Below are 23,392 nucleotides of genomic sequence, written 5' to 3'. Positions count from 1 at the left end.
TTATTTTCACTTAATTCATGTTTAGTTGTCACCTAGAAAGAGGAGTGCAGTGGTGTGCCACAGAGCTTTGTTTTATTCAATATTTATATCAGTTATTCACAAAGACCCAGAACTTATCTATATAAAATTCATGGCTATAACAAAGCTGAGAAAAGTGAATATTGCAATAGATGTCAGAATAAAGAGTTCAAAGTTGACAAGCAGAAACACGAGGCTAAAACCCCAAAATAAAATTTGGCACATAAAAATGTAAATGCTTACATTTTAATTCAAGAAAACAAATGTCTGACAGTAGTATAGACCCTTTATAGTCTGAGATTCATTTTAGCTCTAAACATTTATGATTCTAGATGTAATGCAGCCTCCTTTTTCAGGGGAATCCTTGCAATCAGTTGGAGGTGGAGCCAGGATTAGGACTCAGCTCTACTAAATCCCAGTTCCTTCACTCATTTGCAATGCCAGTTTTACTCCCTGCTCAAAACACACTAGAACTCTGTATACATATGAACATCACAGTAACAGGACACTGATGAGCTATTGTATCATGAGATTAAGGCTGTGAGGAATATGAGGATCTGCAAACCAGAATCCAAGGAGCATAATGGAAAAACCTGGAATTCTAACATGGTTTAGAAGAATACATTAGCTACCTTCAGCTCTCCAAAAGGTTGTCAGTCACTTGGAAAAAGGAATGATCTGAGAATGCATTCTTCTAAAGGATTATAACTGAGATAAATTGGTCAAAATAACAGGCTTTGGATAGATTTTGGCTTAAAATAAAGAACTTAGAATAGTTACCATTAGCCTTAATAAGCAGAGCCTAGATGACCACCTGTCAAAAGCTGAATAATGAGAGAGTCAAAGTGGATTACCTCCTAAATTCCCTCTTACCTAAGTAAGAACCCTTGATTTGACCAGAGCCTAATGGGTACTATTGTGTGACTCAGCCCTTTGATTTTTACCAAGACATCAATTCCATGAATCATCTGTACACACAAGTAAACCTTAAGTGGAGGAAGGATCACTATCAGAGAACCCCTGGAACATAGCCAGTGGGTGAAGCCATCTGCATTGCCACACTCCTTCCCAGGGCTGGACAAGTGCAGGTACTTAAAATAACATTCCACAAAATGTTTGCTCAAAGCATTAATGTGTTACCATTTTGTCTTTATTTTTCATCTCACGGCATAATTATTGGCAGAACATGAAGGACAACAAGGGGAAATGTAGAAAAGACAAACCAAATGTGAATTGCTCTCTGTATCTTGTCTAATTCATCCTCGACTGCTATTAGAACAGATCATTGAGGGGGGAATTAGTTATATGGCTTAAAGGGGATTGTGAAGATTAACGAGGAAAAGTAAGAACCAAGAATAATTTCTGTAAGAAATTAAACTACGAAGCAAGAGATGTTCATAAGCCCAGATGAGAACTTGTCACACGGTCATTGCACAACATCCACTTAGAACAGCAGCTGCGCCAACACCTCCGTTTTTCTGTGCAGTGGAATTCTGCTATTTAAGTCTGGTGGGACACACTTGTTCAGCAATTACTATACAGTGAACTGCTTTTACGCTGAATGGGAAAGAAGTTCACATGCCAGTGGCTTCTAAATAAAAATGCACCTGTCATCTAATATTTGGTGATATTGAATTAATTATCTTCCCACCATCTGGAATGCAGCTCCTACAAAGTTTTAGTTAATAAAATATATTAACTGAGATTTAGTGAAAACAGGCAATGATGAATATTTGATGGTTATGCTGAGCAGAAGCAATTGCTAGATTAATTTAAAAATCCATTTCATTAAAAAAAAATTAAAACATTTTTATACACTAAAATCTGCTACCAAATGAAGAGTTGCCTTTACCTTACTCTTAATTTAATTGAGTACAAAAATCACTCCAGAGTCAGCTGTTCATGAATTCATTTATTTATATGAAAAATTCTCTTCCTTTCTCAGAGCTTCCTGAAATAAAAATAGAATGTACTAGTAACCTGAAAAGAGAATCAGGCGTGGAGGGGATGAAATCAAGACAGGTGGAAAAGAAAACAGTGGGGGTGGGAAGATGAAGGAGAAGCTGAGGAAAGCGGAGCCAGGGGGATGTGGAGCAAGTTAAGTCTCTGGCATAGACAGACCCTGGAAAAGAGAGTAAGACAGACTAAAACATAAGAGTAGAAATCTGAGAGAATGCTAGAGCCTGGAGTGAAGAAACAGGATAATTGGAATAAAGATCAAAATAAAAGCAAGCCCGGCCATTGTAGCTCAGTGTTTGACCTATGAACCAGGAGGTCATCGTTCCATTCCTGGGCAAGGTCAGGGCACATGCTCATGGTTGCAGGCTTAGTCCCTGATGGGGGGCGTGCAGGAGGAGGCCAGTCAATGATTCTCTCTCACCATTCATGTTTTTATCTCTCTCTCCCCCTCCCTTTCTCTCTGAAATAAATAAATAAATAATTGAAAACATAAAGAAGCAAATTATAAACCACCCTTTTAGAATATTCAGCACTAATTAATGAGAAGCTATCAAAAGCAGTCTTAATCATTATATAATGATTGTATACTAAACTCTGATTGTGTGCCCCCAAATTTCCATTTCTTTGTCCCTAAATTACATACAATAGGGACTGAATAAATTTCCTTAACAAATCCAACCTAAGGTCACTATGGTCAGGCATTCCAAAATTCTACTATAATTGCAACTAAAAATTAGGACACAATCAATAGACAACCTTTAACACTACTGCTAACTTAAAAAGATACCATAATAGCTGGTGTTAAAAGAACTGTATTATTTTATTTTATTGAATCAGGAACTAAATAGCGCCTGTTTGCCACTGTGTTTCACAAGTAATGAAAAATCAAAATATGCTAACTGTTCTATTCTCTGCACATCCTATATAATAAAAGGCTAATATGCAAATAGACTGAAAGGTGGAACAACTAAACAACCAAACAACCAGTTGCTATTATGTGTGCTGACCACTAGGGGGTGCGCACAGAACATAGTGGATGTTGGCAGCAGGCAGCAGAGCATGAAACATGGTGGGTGTTGGCTGTGGCAGGATGGTGGAGCAGGTGAGTGGGGGCGCCAGACCAAGGTGGGAAGGCGGTCACTGTCATTGGGGTAAGCCTCTGGTGGTTACTGAAAATTCTTTGCTCCTGCATGCCACAGTCCCACCCGGGGCTCACACCTGCTGCCGGCACCAGAGCCGCCACTCACACCCGCTGGCACCCAGCACTGGCCCTGATAGCTTGGCACCATCGAAGGGTATGAGCAGTGGGTGTGAGCAGCAGCTGCCACCCCGATAGCCCCTGAGGGCTTCTCTACCTCCCGCTGCTCCTGAGGGGCGATCAGGGCAGTAGCTGCTGCTCACTCCCACTAACCGCACCGGCCCTGCTCACACCGCTGCTGGCACTGGCCACAATCACTCCACGTCATCAGCAGGTGTAAGTGGGGCTGGCACTGTCAGCGTGTGGGAGCAGTAGCAGCGGGAGCATGGCTGCTGGCCTACAGGGGACCAGGGGCTGAGGCAGGAGGGGCCTGGTGGGGGTGCAGAGGATGGGCTGAGACCCGCCTCTGTGCCCACCACAACCTCACAGCCCACAGTTCCTTTTAAGGTGCAAGAATTCATGCACTGGGCCCCTAGTTTTAGTATATTACTAAATATATTAATGTTTTATGTATTGTAATTTTTGAAACACAATTCCAAGGGCCATACATATAAAGTTAACTTTGATCTCTAACTCTTCTTCATAAATTCAATAGCAGGAATCTGAAAAAGTAGGGTTGATGTTGAATCAAATGAATCAAAATAATAATTATCAAATATTTCAAAAAAGAAACACTACTTAACCTTGTCTACACTGCTCTCCTCCAGTATGGGATTAATTAATTGAATTCTTCTATGTGCTATGCATTATGCTGGGTGCTGGAGAAAAAGGCATAAACAGACACATATGGTTGCTGGTCTCATGCTGATCTACTCTAACAGAGGGAGATGGAGAGAAATGGATAGATTTAAACTATAATTTGGACATAAAACTGATGGACAGAATATTGTTCAATAATATTAATGGTGACACCTTTGTCATATTCTTGATTTTAATTGGAATTACTTAATATAATGTTATTACTGACATTAGTATGACATTCCTTAGGAAGTATAAGACATTTGCGACTCTCTAAGTCAGCTTGGTCTGTACTTTTCTTTTTCTTGATCAAGAATATTTCCCTATCAAGGGCCTCATGACTGCTTTGGACACTGGTGTATTAAAGTTTTCTTCAATAATCCATATCCCTTCCAGCTTCTGTTCTATTGTGTTTGCCTGCGTCACAGCCAGCTTTTTTTGTATATATATAAAAGAGAGAGATTTAAAAAAAACACATCAAATTGTTGTTCCACTTATGTATGCATTCATTGGTTGATTCTTGTATGTGCCCTGACTGGAGCTTGAACCCTCAACCTTGGTGTATTGGGATCAATGCTCTAACCAACTGAGCTATCCAGCCTAAGCCACAGCCAGCTTTTGAGAGAGTGTTCTGAATGCTCTCATCTGAAATTTACTCTTAAACAAATTCCAAATTGGAATTTACCCTCATTATTACACTGAAATTACCTTTGCCAAAGTCATCAATGACCTATAGTGACAATTGATATTATTACTTTATTTGACTTCTATGTAATGTTTTGAACATTTAAACACTCACGTTCTTAAATATTTTCTTCTACTTGGCAACACATTCTACTTGTTTTCCCTGTACTTCTCCAGATGCCTCTTTTCCATACTCTTCTCCCTCCTCTACTCAACTTCTGAATGTAAGTTTCTCCACTCACAGTTACAGGCTCTATTCTACTTCCAACCTCTCCTTATGCAATCTCACCCACTCCCATGGCTAAATGCTGACTACCCCCACTTGTAACTGAAGTACAAAATTTTCTCTGAACTCCAACTTAGGTCTAATGAGATACCTTACAAGCCTCTCAAATTCATGGTATAAACCCCCATCCAAATTTGTTCCTTCTCCAAAGCATGATGGCCAGAAATGTGACAATAATCTCTATCGCCACTTTCTCTCTCATCCCCAAATCACCAAAATCAGTTGATACTATCTCCAAATTATATCTCAAATCTGTGTACTTCTTTCAATCTCCACCAAAACTGCAATCATCTCTTGCTTGACTACTGTAGAGGTCTCCTAAATATTCACCCTACATTGACCCTTTCTATCCTGCATCTTTCACCAATTCACAGCAAGACATAAAACATGAAGAAAATTAAAATAATTGGAATGAAGAAGCCAAAATTACTATATGTGAATTTCCTATAATACTATCATATATATCCCATTGCTTTCAACTAAAAAACTAATAGAATTAATAAAATCAGCAAATAGAGCCAACAAGAAATTGAGTAAACGCACCAGGTACTTAACAAAAATCAAGAGCTTTTCCATATATAAGCAATACTCACATTCCTATGACTGCCTATTATTTTCTTCTCACCCCAAGCCCCCTCTTAGAAATCCCATACACTGTCTGTAAGTCAGCTGAATTGGCTGCAGGGGTTTTTAGACACAGGTGATCAGACCAGAGGTGAGTCAATTAGATTATCGATATTCACGATGGGGACATGAGACCCAGTGACCACAGTTTTTATTAGCACTGGATTTAATAAAGTTACGCAAACTGAGGGACAAGGCTGCCATTTGGAGTGGTCATTTAATACTAAGCTTAAGCATCAGCAAATAAAGTCAGGTTGTAAGACAAGCAAGAGAACAGAGCAGTTTCCCAGAGAAGAGAAATCATTCAGCCAGAGAAGAAAAGAGAATGCAGAACTGTCTAGGTCAAGCATGTCAAACTCGCAGCCCACGGGCTGCATGAGGCCCACAACGAATATTTTTGTGGCCCAGCCAATATAATGGTATGTAAGAAACATTTTAATAAGAATTTCGTAACTTAATTTTTACAATATCCTGTTATACGTAATTATTAAAAACGAACTACAACGTTCGCTAATGACTGATGACTATAATCGTGTTGTACTCATTTCCCTTACGCGCAGGCACACCATTTCTCTCCACTAATACTAGCAGCGAATATTTTAGCAGCTGATTGCCATGTAATTAGTCTTGGACTGACTTGTTTGATGTGTGCAACAGGAAATATTTCGCTTTTGGAGAACAAGAAATACAGGTTTATATTTGCATTACGCTTATTAATTTGTGCAGTTATTCAGTGTCTGGTAAGTTAATGTTCAAGAAAAAAATATTAATTTTATGAAAATGTTCTATTATTTTATGTTAACGATTACTCATTTATTTCAGCCCTTTGTATTCAGCATGTCTCTATCGAAATAAACCTACGTTTCTATGAAAATTGAAGCTTTTGTTTTTTTGTGGCCCACATAAACTTAAACCTTGTTTATCTGGCCTGTGTTAGCCTTTGAGTTTGACATGCTTGGTTTAGGTTCTTAAGAGCTTTTTTGGTTCCTGATTGCAACCCCGCTGAGGCTCAACCACACTCTGCTACATCCCGAATCAATATGTATATTTAACATAAACCAAAGTAACAATGCTATTTATATTTTGGAATTAGGGGAACTGATACTAAATTCATAAGAAAGACAAAAATAAAAGCAAGACCTTAGCATATTACTATGTGCTGGGCACTGATTAGAATCCTTTGCATGATGTGTTTTACACAAAGCCAATAGGTATCATTATTATTCCCAGTTGAAAGTTAAAAGTGGGTAACTATCCAAATATAAATGTCTAGCAAGTCGTACTATAAATGAGTAAAAATATGCAAGGAAACATTTGAAAAGAAGAGAAGTTTTAGTGCTACATATTAAAACATGTTATAAAGGCTAAAGTAAAATAATGTGGTATCAATATAATAATTAACAGAGAGAATACGTATCCCCCCAAATAATCTTAGTACATAAGAATTAGCATAGAATAGAGCATCATGAACAAATGTTTAAGGAAATTATTATAAGACACAGAACTGAGGGAAAAGTTTATCTTCATTTTCATATTAAATTGATCACCAAAATAAGTTTTAGATTGAAGCAAGGGTTAAAATATATAAAAACAAAACTAGGAGAAAATGAGTGAATATTAAACTGACTAATTTCTTAAAGCATAGAAATTGAAAACACTGAGGTAGTTAAGGAGATTTTTTTAAAAGACCCAAGTGAAATAAGAAATTTAGAATTTCTATATACAATAAACAATAAAAGCAAACTTTAAGATGGGAATAATATTTGTAATCCAAATGACATAAGATTATTATCTGAGTTGTGCATGTGTGTAAATGTTTAACGAGATATAGTTAAGGAAATACAAGATATAAATAAAAAGTTAAATAGAATAATATTTATTGATTAAAAAACTGGTAAACGTTAAAAAATGCAATACTTAAAATAAGTTAGGGTAGAATAAAGATGTAACCACTCATGAAAGTGTAAACTGGTTTACAAAAAAACAACACACAAAACCTTTCAGGAAAGTTAATTTGAATATATGTATCAAGTATCTTTAAAAAATTTCCATAATTATTAACCCAGTGATTCTAATTCCTGAAATCTAGTTTAAAGGAAGAACAAGAAATATGTTCAAAGATGCTTGCCAAAGTATGCCAATTCTGCATTATATGTATTTGCTAAAAGAAAAAAATTTGAAAATACAACAACTAGGAAAGACTTAAATTTCCAACAATGGAATGGTTAAATAAAATATAACATACCCATATAGAGAAATATTATGTATTTATTAAAAATAATACTTGAAAATTTAACACTTAAGAAATATTAGAGCCCTTGATGATTATTATCCTTTCTTTCATGTCTCTCCTTTTTTTAATACTTCATTTTTTCTATAACCACTATTAAAGATGCAGCAAAAGCATATTTCACATAATCTACAATTATTCACTAGCCCTATAAAGAATTTTTTTTAAAAAGCACACAATCAGTAATGACTAACATTAAGCCTCTTGTTTGGCTATGGGATCACCATTACACTTCCTAATTTCCTACTACCATGGCTAATTAAAAGTTGGCATGGTTACTCCCATACCAATTGGCATTGGTCACAGATAAATTTCTGTGATTTTTAAAATCATAGTTATTATTCTACTCCATCTGTTCTCTTCGGTTTTCAAGTCAGCTGTCAAATTAAACAAGTAAGCCCTTCCTAAAAGTTGTAGAAATTTTATATATTACCAAGGTAAATAAAACAATTGCATAACATGCTTTTGTTCAGTAGAATTCTACAAGGTGAACCAAGAGAGAATTCACAGGAAATAATGTGACGTGTCCATAGTGATGATGGGAAAGCGCTATATTTATAACAGTAGTTAACATTCTTGCATTAGTTTCGAATATGAGGCATAATTGCCAAGAAAGTTTTAATAGTGAAATCCTAAAAATACATCTCAACTCTGACCACCTGCTTTTTCCAGTTATACTCTCTGTTTTACATTAGCTAAAATCAATAAGCTCAGGAGATTATGTAAAAGTACTAAATCATTTTTGGTTTAATTATTTTATATATTTCCCTATTCCCATTCCAATTAAGAATTTCATTTTTCTATAATATTTTCCTATTAAATACAAAGCATCCCTACCATTTTAAAGAGAAAAGTACCTTTGACACAGTCTCCAAGTTCCACTATGTAAACATAATTTTAAGAATTATACTGCAAGTCATGGGAGAAGAATAAGAAAAAATATTCTAATAGCTAAATCTACTCAACCTTTTCACTCTGGAGTTTGTTATACTAAAATAAAACATTTATCTCATTTGTGTTCAATTTATTACAAAAGTAGCCTCATTTTTCACCCCTTCATGTACCCATAATCCTTGCAATCTTGCTGTACATATCATCAAGAGGTGGCATCTATTTTCCTACTCCTTAGATCTGGGCTGGATTTGGGACTTGTTCTAGCCAACTAGATGTGGCACAGGTGATGGGATGCTAGTTCTGAGCTGGGGGCCTCTAGAGGCCTTATATGCTTCTGCTTATCCTATATAGTAAAGAGGTAATATGCAAATTGACCATCACTCCAATACACAAGATGGCCGCTCTCATGTGGTCAAAGATGGCCGCCCCCATGTGGACACAAGATGGCTGCCACAAGATGGCCGGCAGGGGAGGGCAGTTGTGGGCAATCAGGCCAGCAGGGGAGGGCAGTTGGGAGGGACCAGGCCTGCAAGGGAGGGCAGTTGGGGGCGACCAGGCCTGCAGGGAAAGGTAGTTGGGGGGAACCAGGCCTGCAGGGGAGGGCAGTTGGGAGGGACCAGGCCTGCAGGGGAGGGCAGTTAGGGGTGAATCGGGCTGGTAGGGGAGGGAAGTTAGGGGCGACCAGCCTGGCAAGGGAGGGCAGTTAGGGGTGACCTGGCTGGCAGGGAAGGGCAGTTGGGGGCAACCAGGCCTGCAAGGGAGGGCATTTTGGGGTGACCAGGTCTGCAGGAGAGGGCATTTGGGGGTGACCAGACCAGCAGGGAGGGCAGTTAGGGGTGACCAGGCTGGCAAGGAAGGGCAGTTAGGGGTGACCAGGCCTGCAAGGGAGGGCAGTTAGGGGCAATTGGGCCAGCAGGGGAACAGTTAGGCGTTGATCAGGCTGGCAGGGGAGTGGTTAGTGGGTGATCAGGCTGGCAGGCAGAAGTGGTTAGGGGCAATCAGGCAGGCAGGCAGGCGAGCACTTGGGAACCTGCAGTCCTGGATTGTAAAAGGGATGTCCGAGATCGGGCCTAAACAGGCAGTTGGACATCCCTTGAGGGGTCCCAGATTGGAGAGGGTGCACGCTGTGCTGAGGGACACACACTCCTCCCCCCAGTGCACAAATTTTGTGCACCGGGCCTCTAGTCTTTTATGTTTCTGCTTGCCTTTATCTTGAGATCAAGAACAGGATAATGTGCCGAAACCAGTTTGGCTCAGTGGATAGAGCGTCGGCCTGCGGACTCAAGGGTCCCAGGTTCGATTCCGGTCAAGGGCATGTACCTTGGTTGCGGGCACATCCCCAGTAGGGGGTGTGCAAGAGGCAGCTGATCTATGTTTCTCTCTCATCGATGTTTCTAACTCTCTATCCCTCTCTCTTCCTCTCTGTAAAAAATCAATAAAATATATTAAAAAAAAAAAGAACAGGATAATGTTGGAGGATGAGGAGACACATTATCTATCAGAAGCCAACCTAGACCAGCCACTCTCAGCCAACTTGCCAGCTGAGAAGAGATATATAAGCAAACTGAATAAGATTGGCTGAGACCCAAGAATCACTGAATTAAGGCCAATCTAAATTGCTAATCTACAGAATCATCAGCTAGATTAATGAATATTTTTTTAGCCACTATATTTTGGGGTTATTTGTTACAAACCAGTAGTTAACTAATACATTCTCTTGTCTCTTGTTTACTTATTTAGAAAGAAAATGAGGAAGTAATATTAGCAAATAAAAAGTTAGACATAACTATATAAAATCTATTTTCTTCATATCAATATTTATATTTTTCATATTTTGGCTGTTGGTGATATTAACATTTATAAACACTTTTCATTTATAGGTATTATTTAACTCTTACAACAATCCTGTGAGGTAGGAATTATGTTTATTTTATATAAAAGGAAACTAAGGTAAAGAAAGCACGGAAAATGTCCAGATTCACACAACTGTCATGACAGAGGTAAATGGGAATGGAATACAGGAATATATAAATCCAGGTATTCCATGAGAATCAATCTACAACCAAACTGTCAAGTCCAGGCTCTTTTTGGAGTTGTATTTTAGAAACCAGACATGTGTGCTCCCTGCAGAATGACTTAGATCCTGTCTCCAGAATGATCTGAAGATTAATTTATGCATATACTTACTCACTTGGGCTTTTTCTCATTCTCTAACAAATTTTAAAAGGGCCAAAATGTCACAGTGATCTTTTCAAATTCTCAAGTTCTACATGCAATCGATATAACAACTGAATGAAAAATGAACATATAAATAAGTAAAAATATATTCCAGTGTAAAAGCTCTTGATTTATTTGAAGTCATAACTGTTGTTTCTAGTAGCAAATGATTACTATTAATTGTCTCCTGGACTATAATCTAATTGAATGCTAACAGTCAATATTTAGCGATTTACTGGCAGGCAAAATCATGTATTTGTGGGGCTAGTATAAAAATAGTCTCAATTTTTAAGTTTGGTTGTGTCTCAGGTGCTGATACATTTTTAATACTTAAAACAAAAAGCAACTTAGTGTTGATTTTATGTATGTTGTGTAGCTTTCTGCCTTTGATGGTTGCTTTTGAAGACGTGATAGGAGGAATGGAAAATGCTTACTAGAAAATGTCCTTATGTATCTATTTTATGGCTTTATCATTAATTTTGGTTTCTAGCCAAGTGATTACTATAGAGCAGCAGCACTGAATCCCTTTCCTGCTATTTTGCTGTGAGAATTTGCTTCTACATGTGCCTATGTGCACTTAGATATCACTACTGAATGAACTAAAATCAACAACATTTTACCTAGAAATTGTAGGGAAATTCTCAGGAAAAGTGTGACATGAGTAACAGTTGCCACTTGTTTCTCTCTCATGATCTAATGATATTTAACAATAAAGTTTAATGGAATCCCACTTAACACTGAAGAAATTAGTTTTTCAACTTGAAGTTTGTCAGGGCTTGAATGACAACATAAAAATGACTATTTTAAAAGCAAACAAAATTATATGATTTGAAGCAATTACTTAAAAATATTGACTGCTGTAATAAAGTAGATGTTTACATCTGCTTTTTATTTGCTTCTTCTTTTCATAAATGTAACTAAGTTATATTCCTATTTTCGTAAAGACCTAACATAAAAAACTTGGTCTCAGGGTTTAGAAATGATGATCATTTCCATGACCCCTGCTAAATGGCCCTTTTCTAATGTGTTGTTCAGAGCTTAGTTCATGCATTTACATTTGGTCATATAATAAGAGTTTGACTACATCACTGGCAGAAAGGCTGACATCAGGGGATAGCTGTTACCCAAGAACAGACCCCATTTTGTTCACTAGCAGCAGTTGCCCACACAATACCTACAAAAATACTGAAGTCACCTAAGGAAACCTCCCCACCTTCCTGCCACAAGCAGAGGTGTTTAAGATAATTCCTATGGAAGCAGAGAAGTCACCTCAGCTGTGGGACTGTCCCTCAGTCAGGATATAGACCCTCATTCCCCCTGCCTTGTGAATGATGCTGTTAGAGTAGAAGGATGAATGAGCGATGATCACCTGACTTAGCCAGTCAGGTGTGGGGCAGTGAAATGAGATTGTTCCTATACACCTGAATGATAAACCAGACCGTGATAAACCTGAAAACAGCTGTGTTCTGGGAGATTCCTGTCAGCATAAGTAACTCATTTTTGAGAGAACGAACCGCCCCTTCAAGTAATTTTTACTTGAGAACTGACTTGGCTGGATGTGTTTGCTCAGGTACTATATGAGCTTCTGTTCTGTTATATGTTGCTATCGACTGAGGAATATATTTTCAAATGAAGTCCTCTATACTTGTTCCAGTTCCATGGACTAAGGGCAGCATGCTCAACACATGGAGGAACTACTTACTCTGAAGTAAGAGTTAAACTGGCCTAAGGCCTAGTTTTTGAATCATAATGAAAAGCTGCAGATTTCTCTACTTGGTTATAATGGATTATAGAAAGAACACCTGAAAATCATCACATAGTATTTTATCTTTGACAGTTAATATAATTATTTTTGGATCAGCAGTCATCTGAATTATTTAATTTTATAACTAGTGAATTTTGTCATTCAACATAATCCTCTTTTTTTCCAATTACAGTTTACATTCAATATTATTTTGTATTAGTTTCAGGTGTACAGAATAGTGGTTAGACAATCATACACTTTACAAAGTGGTCCCCTTGCTATTTCAGTACCCACCTGGCACCATAGTTATTACAATATTATTTATTATATTCACATCCTCATGACTATTTTGTGACTACCAATTTGTACTTCTTAATCCCTTTTTCACCCATTCCCCAATGCCCCTTCCCTCTGGCAACCATCAGTCTGATCTCTGTATCCATGAATCTGCAAAGCAGTCCATTTTTAAACACAGTAAAGGCCACAACAAGGTAATTAAAGAAGAAAGGTAGGTCTTATACTAATTATATACTAGGTTTCCTACCAAAAATTGAAATTCAAATTAGTTTGTTCAGAAAACAAGTTATGCTGTGAGCAGTCCACGAATCTCATGCTGGTGTCACACAAAAGTGAGTGCTTTACTTATTTTCCTTGTTTAACTAATCTAGAAACAAAAAGTTTATAATCTAGAAACAAAAAGTTAATCATCTAGAAACAAAAAGACAGCCTCAATTATTTATCTTATAAAAAATACATATGGGCCAAAACCGGTTTGGCTCAGTGGATAGAGCGTCGGCCTGCGGACTGAGGGGTCCCAGGTTTGATTCCGGTCAAGGGCATGTACCTTGGTTGTGGGCACATCCCCAGTAGGGGGTGTGCAGGAGGCAGCTGATCGATGTTTCTCTCTCATCGATGTTTCTAACTCTCTATCTCTCTCCCTTCCTCTCTGTAAAAAATCAATAAAATATATATATAAAAAAATACATATGGTTAAAATCAGAATACATAGTGTGTAACCCTGAACATATATATATACATATATACATGTATCCTATATAATAAAAGGCTAACATTCAAATCAACCAAACGGCAGAATGACCAGTTGCTATGATGCACACTGACCACCAGGGGGGCAGATGCTCAATGCAGGAGCTGCCCCTGGTGGTCAGTGCACTCCCACGGGGGGAGCACTGCTCAGCCAGAAGCTGCTCATGGCTGGCGGGTGCAGCAGTGGTGGCAGGAGCCTCTCCCACCTCCGCGGCAGTCGGACATCCCCTGAGGGCTCCCAGACTGCGAGAGGGCACAGGCTGGGCTGAGGGACGCTCCCCTCCCAAATGCACAAATTTTGTACACTGGGCCTCTAGTATGTGTGTGTGTGTGTGTGTGTGTGTGTGTGTGTGTGTGTGTGTATAAATATGTATATATGTATATATGTATATATGTATATATGCATATATGTATATATATGCATATATACATACTAGAGGCCCAGTGCATGATTAAATCATGCATGTGTAGGGTCCCCTAGGCCTAACCTGCCATCCAGGCCATGTCCACTGCCCCGCAAAGCCTAGCATGCTCCGCGGACACTGCTGGCAGCCTGCTCCCCACTTTTGATGGCAGGGGGTCCGCTGGTGCCGGAGCAGACACACAGCTCCCTGCTTTCGATTGTGGGGGAGCTGGGTGTCCGCTGGTGCACCAGGCCTTTCAAAAGCCGCTGGCGGAGGCTTTTGGCTGGTGCCAGAGCAGACAGACACCCAGCTTCCCCGCTTTTGCTTTTGATTGCGGGGGAGCTGGGTGTCTATCCACTGGTGCTGGAGTGGACACCCAGCTCCCTGCTTTTGATGGTCGGCAGCGGGATGTGGGCTTGCTGCCCCAGAGGCCCCTTCTGTGCTGCAGCACAGTCATGGCGCAGACGCTGAGCTGGCGCAGACGCTGAGCTTGCGCCACCGCTGGCGACGCGAGCTCAGCGTCCCGCAGGCCCAATCGGCCACCCCGGCCACCCCGAGTCCCTGGCCAATCGTGGGCATAGCGAAGGTACGGTCAATTTGCATATTACTCTATTATTAGGTAGGATATATTTGATATGTAGTAAATAATAAATCAAAGCAGAACATATATTTTTACTTACAAGAGTTATTATGTGAATCTTACATCTCACTATCAACCATTTGAATTGTAATTTTCATTCTGGGTATTGTCCTTTCTATTTGATGCTTTATTTCTTCCAGATATCTCAATTATTCTCCATAAATATTATCATCTTATGGTGAAACTGACTATTTAAAGGCAATAGTTTATTGGTATGAACAATCAGAAGGGAAATCTTTGCAGTCAAATGTATTGAATGTTTTTCTATACCTCAGAGCCTATGAGAATCAATTTATTACTGAGCAATACCAACTATGTATAAAAATATCAAAATAACTACTAAGATTTTAGTGAGATTATGACTTTAAATTATAGAGAATATAGCTGTTTTCCTTGTCTATTCTCACTTATTCTTTCAGGTAAAATCCCATTAAATAAAACAGGAATATGTGTAAATAAAGCATTTATTTGAAGGTATGGTCTTGCAATGACTGTCATTCTAGAGCAAAAATATTTAAGGGATTCTTTAAAAGAGAAATCCACTTTTAAAAACAGTCATCACTTAATTATTCTCAATTATATGATTTATATGGCTATCCTATTATCTCCCTCACAGTTCTGTGAGGAAAAGTAATTATCCAGTAGCTTACAACATGCAATTTATCTTATAGTTATAATAGATGCTCATTCTGTCTATAAATACTTATTAAAGAAGTAAATAACTGATCACCACCAAGAAGACTAAATAAAGGTAATCTAATATTTGAGATTATGCTAATTTGAGGTTATAACACAAAAATGTAATCCATCTATAATAACAAAAGCCTAAGCAACCATCGCAACCGAACAGAGGACTCAACAGGCTGTGTGGGGCGACTAGGCCGGCAGGGGGTTAGTGAGGGCCGACCAAATGACTGAGCAGCAGGCTGCATGGGGCGACCAGGCTGGTGGGAGTGGGGGGGGGCAGTGAGGAATGACCAGGCTGGCAGGGGGCAGTTGGGGGCAACCAGGCCGGCGGGGGGGGGGGGGGGTAAGGGGCAACCAGGCTGGCAGGGGGGGCAGTTAGGGGTGACCAGGCCAGTGTGGGGGGGGATAGTTAGGGGCGATCAGGCAGGCAGGCAGGTGAGCAGTTAGGAGCCAGTGGTCCCAGATTGTGAGAAGAATGTCCGACTGGTGGTTTAAGCTCGATCCTAGGGATTGGGCCTAAACTGGCAGTCAGACTTCCCCCGAGGGGTCCTGGATTGGAGAGGGGTGCAGGCTGGGCTGAGAGGACCCCTCCCCATGCATGAATTTCATGCACCGGGCCTCTAGTATATATATAAAAGCCTAAGTGACCTTTACAATTGGTTGACTGAATGACCGGTCGCTATGATGTGCACTGACCACCAGGGGGCAGATGCTCAATGTGGTTAGTGCGCTCCCACAGCCAACCTCCCATGGCTAGCCAACCTCCTGCAGTCCCTCCCCACCGCTGGTCGACCCCTATTGGCCCCGATTGCCGGCCAGGCCGAGGGACCCCACCCGTACACGAATTCATGCACCAGGCCTCTAGTGCTTAATAACTGTCTAAATCATTTATATATTTATGGAATGTATTCAACTAATAATGTCTAGATATAATGATCATCTAAACATGTTTAGAAATATTCCTGACAAACATCAATATATGAAGTCTACCTTACTTGAAACAAATATTTTAAATCATTTCTATAAAATTATTGAATTGCTTATGAAAGCACAAAACAAGTTAGATATTCCACTTGAAAGTATTTTCAAGTACACAATTTATCTTTATAAATGTGTATGTCAAGGGAGATATTTACCTTTTCACCAATTTCTCCTTTGCTGCCTTCAACACCTTGTTCTCCCTATAGAAGAGAAACACAATGTGTATAATAATAGGAAAACTAGTTTTAACACATATAATTATTATACTAATTATTACAGCATTTCTAACATTAAAAAAACAATAATTATAAAGACTATTTCTAATATGTAAGCTCTAACCAATACTAAGTTACATACAATTTAAATATTCCTAATTACTGAAGGAATAATTTTCTAGGGTATGAGCTACAGCTTCACTACTTCCAATGAAATTTAATCTCCATAAAACTTAATTTCTCCATATATAGTACCTTTCTCATAGTTTTGTGAATTGAATGCATCAACATATGCCCTAAACAGACTAAGTTAGTCCTTATTGTTACCATTTATTTCACTAGATCTAATGGAAACATCCTTCTCAAGCTGACTTCTATGACTGCTGTTCCAGTGAGAGTTGTATGATAACAAGTTCAGGTTTGAACCCCAGAGTTCTGGCTCTGGATCTGATACTAGCATCATGCTCTTCATCACCCAGATCTCCTGCCTCTCCGTCACAGGAGGGGGAATGGCTCTCAATCACGACATTTATTCTAAAAGGCATAAGTCCCCTGTTCTTCAACTAAACCCTCTTTGACCTGACAAACTTACTTTCCCACTTATTTCTGCACTGATATTTACATTATTGATGTTTTATTCATACATTTAACAAATGTTTTATTGAACACTAAATATATGTCAGACAGGCATGACAACATAGCCAGCAAGTAAGTCATATGCACCCCTCCAAAAAAAAAAAAAAAGATTGCTTGAATATTGGGTTAATTTCTTTCCTCAGCTTCTATCTGGCCAAAAGAAGCTCTCAGCAAACATTTCCTGAGTTCACCAAGGAAAGGGATAAAGGGATTCTTAGCTCCAGTATTTTTTCCTGCAACGCTATAATAGAGTAACACTTAATATAATTAAAATTCATGTTTAAAAAGGAATGCCAGCTTTTTACTATATATAGATTCTCTTTGTGTAAAATATATATCTAATATGTATAATCCTATCTAATAATAGAGTAACATGTAAATTACCATCACTCCGCTACGCCCACAATTGGGCGGCGGGAGGCTGGGAGGCGGGACTCGGGGTGGCCTATCCGGCCATTGAGAGGCACGGATCCACTGCCACTGAGGGGGGCTACCCTGCTGTTGAGAGGCGCAGGGGGCGGGACTCCTGACCCCTGTGCCTCTCAATAGCCAGATCTGTGGCCGCTGAGGGGGCCTGCCGCGGACACCCAGCTGTGCCTCTCAACGGCAGGGTAGCCAGGTGTCCGCGGCAGCCCCCCTCAGCGGCCGCGGACCATCAAAAATGGGGGAGCTGGGTGCCTGTCTGCTCTGGCACCAGGCCTTTCAGAAGCCTCCGCCGAGCCGGAGGCTTCTGAAAGGCCCGGTGCACCAGCGGACAGGCACCCAGCTCCACCGCGAAAAGCGAAAGCATGTAGGGGACCCTACACATGCATGATTCAATCATACACTGGGCCTCTAGTTCTATATAATAAAGAGCTAATATGCTAATTAGACAGACAACAAAATCACCTTTGGGAATGACCAGTGGGCGGGGCAGCAGGGCCACAGGGCAGGGGGGGGGGGTGCAGGGAGCCACGAGGCAGCCAGGGCTGTGAGAGCTGAGCCCCTTTGCACAAATTTCATGCATCGGACCAAATTTCATGCACATGTACTTATATTTATAGTAAAATATAAGTACATGTGCATATGTACACACATAAGATTAAATAACTATTTCTGCTTCATCTACCCTCAAAAAAGGTATCAGGGAAGAAAATAGTATTTGGGTATATCTGCCACTGAATTCATGGTCTACCTTTTTTTCCACCATTTTTCCTAAAACATAGACTTTAACTTGATCTGTTAATTCAAGCTGACATTGAAGCTGCGAAACACCCGCCTCCTCCCCCCGTACATCAGCCCCAATGACAGCATGATGCAGCCACCACAAACAGCTGCTGGAAAGTCCAAAACTATTTCCCAGCAGATAAATCTGCACATCCCTTGGCTTGTAACTTGACTTGCAGAGGCAGCACATGCTGCAGCAATGGGTTTTGTCTAGGATTGCTGTGAAGAAATTCAGAAGCTTGCTATTTCATCGCTGCCAGCTCAATCTTATCATCTTTATCAAGCCAAGTAAAGGAAGATTTTTCAAAAACTGTAACTATAAGTGTTTTTGAATGGTAACTTTTAGCCACAGAGAAAAACCTAGATGTAATAGTAACTTCTAAAACCTGTAAAACTCCCCCAGAGCATAGAAATGCTATGCGTGGCTTTGGTGGGCATCTACTATTGCATCTGTAATGCTCTCCCTGTGGTAGGGTCATCTGGGTGGTGTGACAGCTGGCCCCTCCTGAAGTGGCTCCCAGTCCCTCCAGGAAACTGGAATAGACCAGCCTTTGTGTTTCCAATCATGCTGATTACACACAAGCATACTCCTTCCCAACAGAAAGAAGCTCTTGGACAGGGAAGGGGTAAAAATGAGGTTCACCTTGGTTAAGAGGAAGATACTGGGCACAGAAAGAAGAAGGCTCACCAATGCACACATCCTTACTTATTATGTACTTATCATTTTGAATGAAAGATATTTTTAAGAGATTAGGTGCAGCATCTTTGCAGTATTTAATAATTTGTCATTGTAATGATTATGTTTAGCTCAATAAGGGGTATACAAAAAGGAAGATAAATAAAAATATAACCAAACACAGTCGAAGGCGATAAACACTGTTCCATTCTTCATTTTAGATTCTGTCAAATAGCAGTGAAAACTGCTGTGTACATTCCTAGGGCCCCTGGAGAGCACCACTGTAGCAGTCTCTGGAGAAGCCTGTTGCTAAAACTCTCTGATTAAGTCTCTCCTAGTGCACTGGTCCCTTGAGAAGGGACAGCTTCCATGGGTTCTCTTCGGAGAGATGGGTTAGTGGGTTGTCTTCAGAAAGATTAGTTAGTGGCTTTCTGAAAGTCTCTCAGGGAATTCAGCTTCATCAAATACATTTTCTGAATCTTCACTATATTATATACAAATTCAGTGTTCAGGCTGTTAACATTCTCAACTTATATGCAATACTCAAAAACTCTTTATCTTGCTGGCCGGTGGGGCTCAGTGCTTGAGCATCAACCTATGAACCAAAAGGTCAAGGTTCGATTCCTGGTCAGGGCACATGCCCGGGTGGTGGGATCGATTCCCAGTGGGGGGCATGCAGGAGGCAGCCAATCCATGAATCTCTCTCATCATTGATGTTTCTCTCTCTCTCTCTCTCTCTCTCTCTCTCTCTCTCTCTCTCTCTCTCTCTTCCTCTCTAGTCCTCTTTCTCTAAAAATCAATGAATACATATTAAAAAAGCAAAACAAAACTCTTTACCTTTTGACCAGGTAAGCCTGGAGCTCCATGGAAACCATTTTCACCCTAAAGGAAGTACACAGAATAAATGCTATTAGCTATAAAAACAAAACAAATGAGTATAGAACTTTTTGCAGCCTTTAATAGCTAGCTCTAATGCTACAAGGAAAGGTAGCCTAGTTCTGAATGTCAGTCGCCTGCAGGGGCTTTCCTTCTATCCCTTACCTCACAAATCCAGGATCAGTACTTTATTTTTAAAAATAGGAAAATGGGGGCTCTGAGAGGTTCAGTTACAACTGGTAGCATTAGCCGAGATTTGAACTGAGTTTTCTGACTCTGTAGCCCATGTTTTCCCATATACTATTCAGTATCCCTTATTTCATTTTCTCTCTTTCAAACTTCTAGGCATAATATTAAAGTCTGACATAGACTGCCTAAGGGCTAGACACTGTTCTTACAACAAACCTATCAGGTAGATACTATTATTACGACCACATATTATAGATGATTACACAATCAACAGGAGCTAGAACTGAGATTTGAACCCATACACTTCAGCTTTGTGCACCTAATCACCACCCTACACTCTCTCATGGGAAAGATTTAATTCTGGCTTATAAGTGATCTCTTGCCTAAAATCTGAATCTATCTATCTATCTTGTGCATATAAACATATATCTTGCTTATCTGTTGATTGCCTTTGGATCAATTTTGAATTCATATCCAATGTCATTTTACTTGAAACAATTACTTGGGAGAACTTTTCATTCCTTCCATTCATCTTGCCCCTGTCTTGGGTAAAAAGGTTTCCAGCAGATGCCTATCAGTTTCCATTACTGGAATTCATGGATCATCTCTCTGAGTCTGGCTTGTAAATAGTACACCAGCTAGAAGGAGGTACTCCTGGGAGGATCCACATGTTCTTGATAGAAGCTTAGGAATTTAGTTGCTAATAGGAATTGACTTTGGCTCCTGAGTTTCAGGTTCAGACAGCTCAAAATAAATGAACAATTCCACTGACCTGTCATATTTCTAGCAAACATGTATAATGAATTTATAAGGCAACAGTTTTTTAAGCATTTAAATATCATTTCTTAGAATTCCTTAAATAAAATTCGAATATATGAAGAAAAATATTACATCTTAAAACTTTAAAATAGCAATAGCATATTTTTTCTAAATCTAAAGAGGTCTTTACTCTCATTAATTAATTCATTTTGGAAAGTTTCAATCCTTTGCACCAGAGGTGTACTACTATATACAGATACACATATTACTTTAAAGACTAAGGCTTTTAAAAAAAATATCAGGTTAAATTATCTAAGTGTTCCACAGTATATACTAAACACTAAAGGCAAAACTTTGTTGCTAATGTAATTAACTGTTGGAGTAACAATCCTATATAATAAAAATATAATATGCAATTGGTCGTTACGCCGTGAAGCATAACGACCGACCGCATAACAACCGGATCACAGATCAGCAAGAGGGAGGGGCAGCGAGCTACAAGCGGGTGGCAGAGAGCTACAGGAGGGGGCAGGGAAGCAAGCTATGGGGGAGGGTGGGTGGGGCAGAGGGAACTACAGGAGGGCGGGGCAGCGGGCGGAGAGCTACTGGAGGGCAGCAGCAAGGTACTGGTGCACAGATTCCTGCGCAGGGCTACTAGTCTATAATAATAAAAGCTAATTAGGCTGGACGACCTTCTGGACCAATCTGGGGCTGTGAGGGAAGGCTGGGTCCCGGGTGCCTCCTGGCGGCTGGAGGGAAGACTGGGTCCCAGGTACCAGAGGGAAGCTGGTGCCAACAGCTGGGGGAAGGAAGGCCTACTCTTACACGAATTTCGTGCATTGGGCCTCTAGTAAAATATAATGTGCTTAATCTGTGTAATAAACATATTTGTATGATTAAAATTTTTGTTGGACTTCTAGACTTCAGGGATCACACAATATATTAGGAACTTCCAATTTCACTTGGTCAAGAAATAGTAAGAGCACATTAAGTTTGTGATGCCAGGGAACAGTCTATAGAAATTAAGCATCTGTTACTCATCAGAGAAATATGTCCACTTGTCCATAAAGAGCAGAATTATTTTTATCTGTTGGTCCAATATAATGTTTTATATCATATTACAAGTTACACATGATAATAAGATATGGCATGTAATCCAGTAACGGACACTGATACAGTATACTCTGCCAAAAATACTTTCTGGAGAAAAAAAAAAAAAGTAGTGACAGTATCTCCTCTTTTTCTTTGCTCACAGCACACTCCTATGTACCATATGCTTTGAGTACTCACACCTAAAGTCCCACTTCTGACATATGTCAGGTTAGGGTTACACCCAGACCTGATAATTGGGTACCAAAACTCTCTAAAACTGTGATATAAAGCATGTTTTTTAATAGACACCAGCTACCAGCTAGGGTTGTTTTTAACCAGCTACAGTTGGCCCTAGCTGGTTTTGCTTAGAGCGTTGGCCTGCAGACTGAAGGGTTCTGAGTTAAATTTTAGTCAAGGGCACATGCCCAGGTTTCCGGCTCAATTCCCAGCAGGAGGCAGCCGATCAATAATTCTCCCTAGTGTTTCTATCTCTCTTGCCCTCTCTCTTTCTCTCTGAAATCCATAAAAATATATTTTTAAAATTTTTTTCTTTTTTGTTTGAATTAAAATGTGTTTTCCTATGGAGAGTGTTACTTGGTTTTGGCTCTTTCTTGACTAGACATTTGTCTTGTAAACATAACTCTAAACGCCAAGATAACCCAATGAACACTTGGGGCCATTTACTCTCATAAGAAATGAGTCGGTTTCACATGTCACAACATGTGGAAGGTTTTGAGATAGTTTAGATAGATTTTTGAAGTTTAAAGTTTGCAACATGGGTATTCAGAAACTTTGGTCTTTTCTCCTTACTGATTTTCTTTTATTTTCTCATTGATTTTGAGAGAGAGAGAGAGAGAGAGAGAGAGAGAAGGAGAGAGAGAGAGAGAGAGAGAGATCATCCATGTGAGAGAAAAACATCCATCAGCCACCTCCCATATGCACCCAGACCAGAGATTGAACCCACAACCTAGGTATGTCCCCTGACTAGGACTTGAACCTGAAACCTTTTGGTGTATGGGATATCACTCCAACCAACTGAGCTACACTAGCCAGGGCCTTACTGATTTTTCTTGAAATTAGCAGAGATGTCCTACTAGAATCTTCTGTAATCATTTTAAATCTTTTGTTATTTTCTGTCCAAAAAAGAGAGATTTATTAAGTAGCCTAAAAACTAAAGAAGAAAATAGTCTTTGAGAACAAAATTTTGTTTAACAGATTACTGGACAATGATGTTTCTGCCTCGACTTTATTTGAAACCTAATTTATGTCAACAGAATGAGCCCCTCTTCATGCTCATTCTGAAGTGCAATTTCAAAGCACCAGTACCCCATG

General features: G+C 39.6%; 1 protein-coding gene across 1 annotated transcript in view; it reads right to left on the bottom strand.

Moving 5' to 3' along the window:
* Positions 1 to 23,392, bottom strand: part of COL19A1 (collagen type XIX alpha 1 chain) — a 294,498-nt gene that overhangs the window by 197,166 nt on the left and 73,940 nt on the right. Inside the window, exons 9-10 of the mRNA XM_054722351.1 lie at positions 19,982 to 20,026; positions 16,567 to 16,611 (exon numbers count right to left, since the gene is read on the bottom strand). Of these exons, the coding sequence (XP_054578326.1) occupies positions 16,567 to 16,611; positions 19,982 to 20,026 (90 nt within the window). The remainder of the gene's footprint in view (positions 1 to 16,566; positions 16,612 to 19,981; positions 20,027 to 23,392) is intronic.

The sequence above is a fragment of the Eptesicus fuscus genome, chromosome 10, assembly GCF_027574615.1.
Source record: "Eptesicus fuscus isolate TK198812 chromosome 10, DD_ASM_mEF_20220401, whole genome shotgun sequence".
Lineage (NCBI taxonomy): Eukaryota > Metazoa > Chordata > Mammalia > Chiroptera > Vespertilionidae > Eptesicus > Eptesicus fuscus.
Note: the sequence above shows the minus strand (reverse complement) of the source record. Positions and strands in the feature narration are given on the sequence as shown.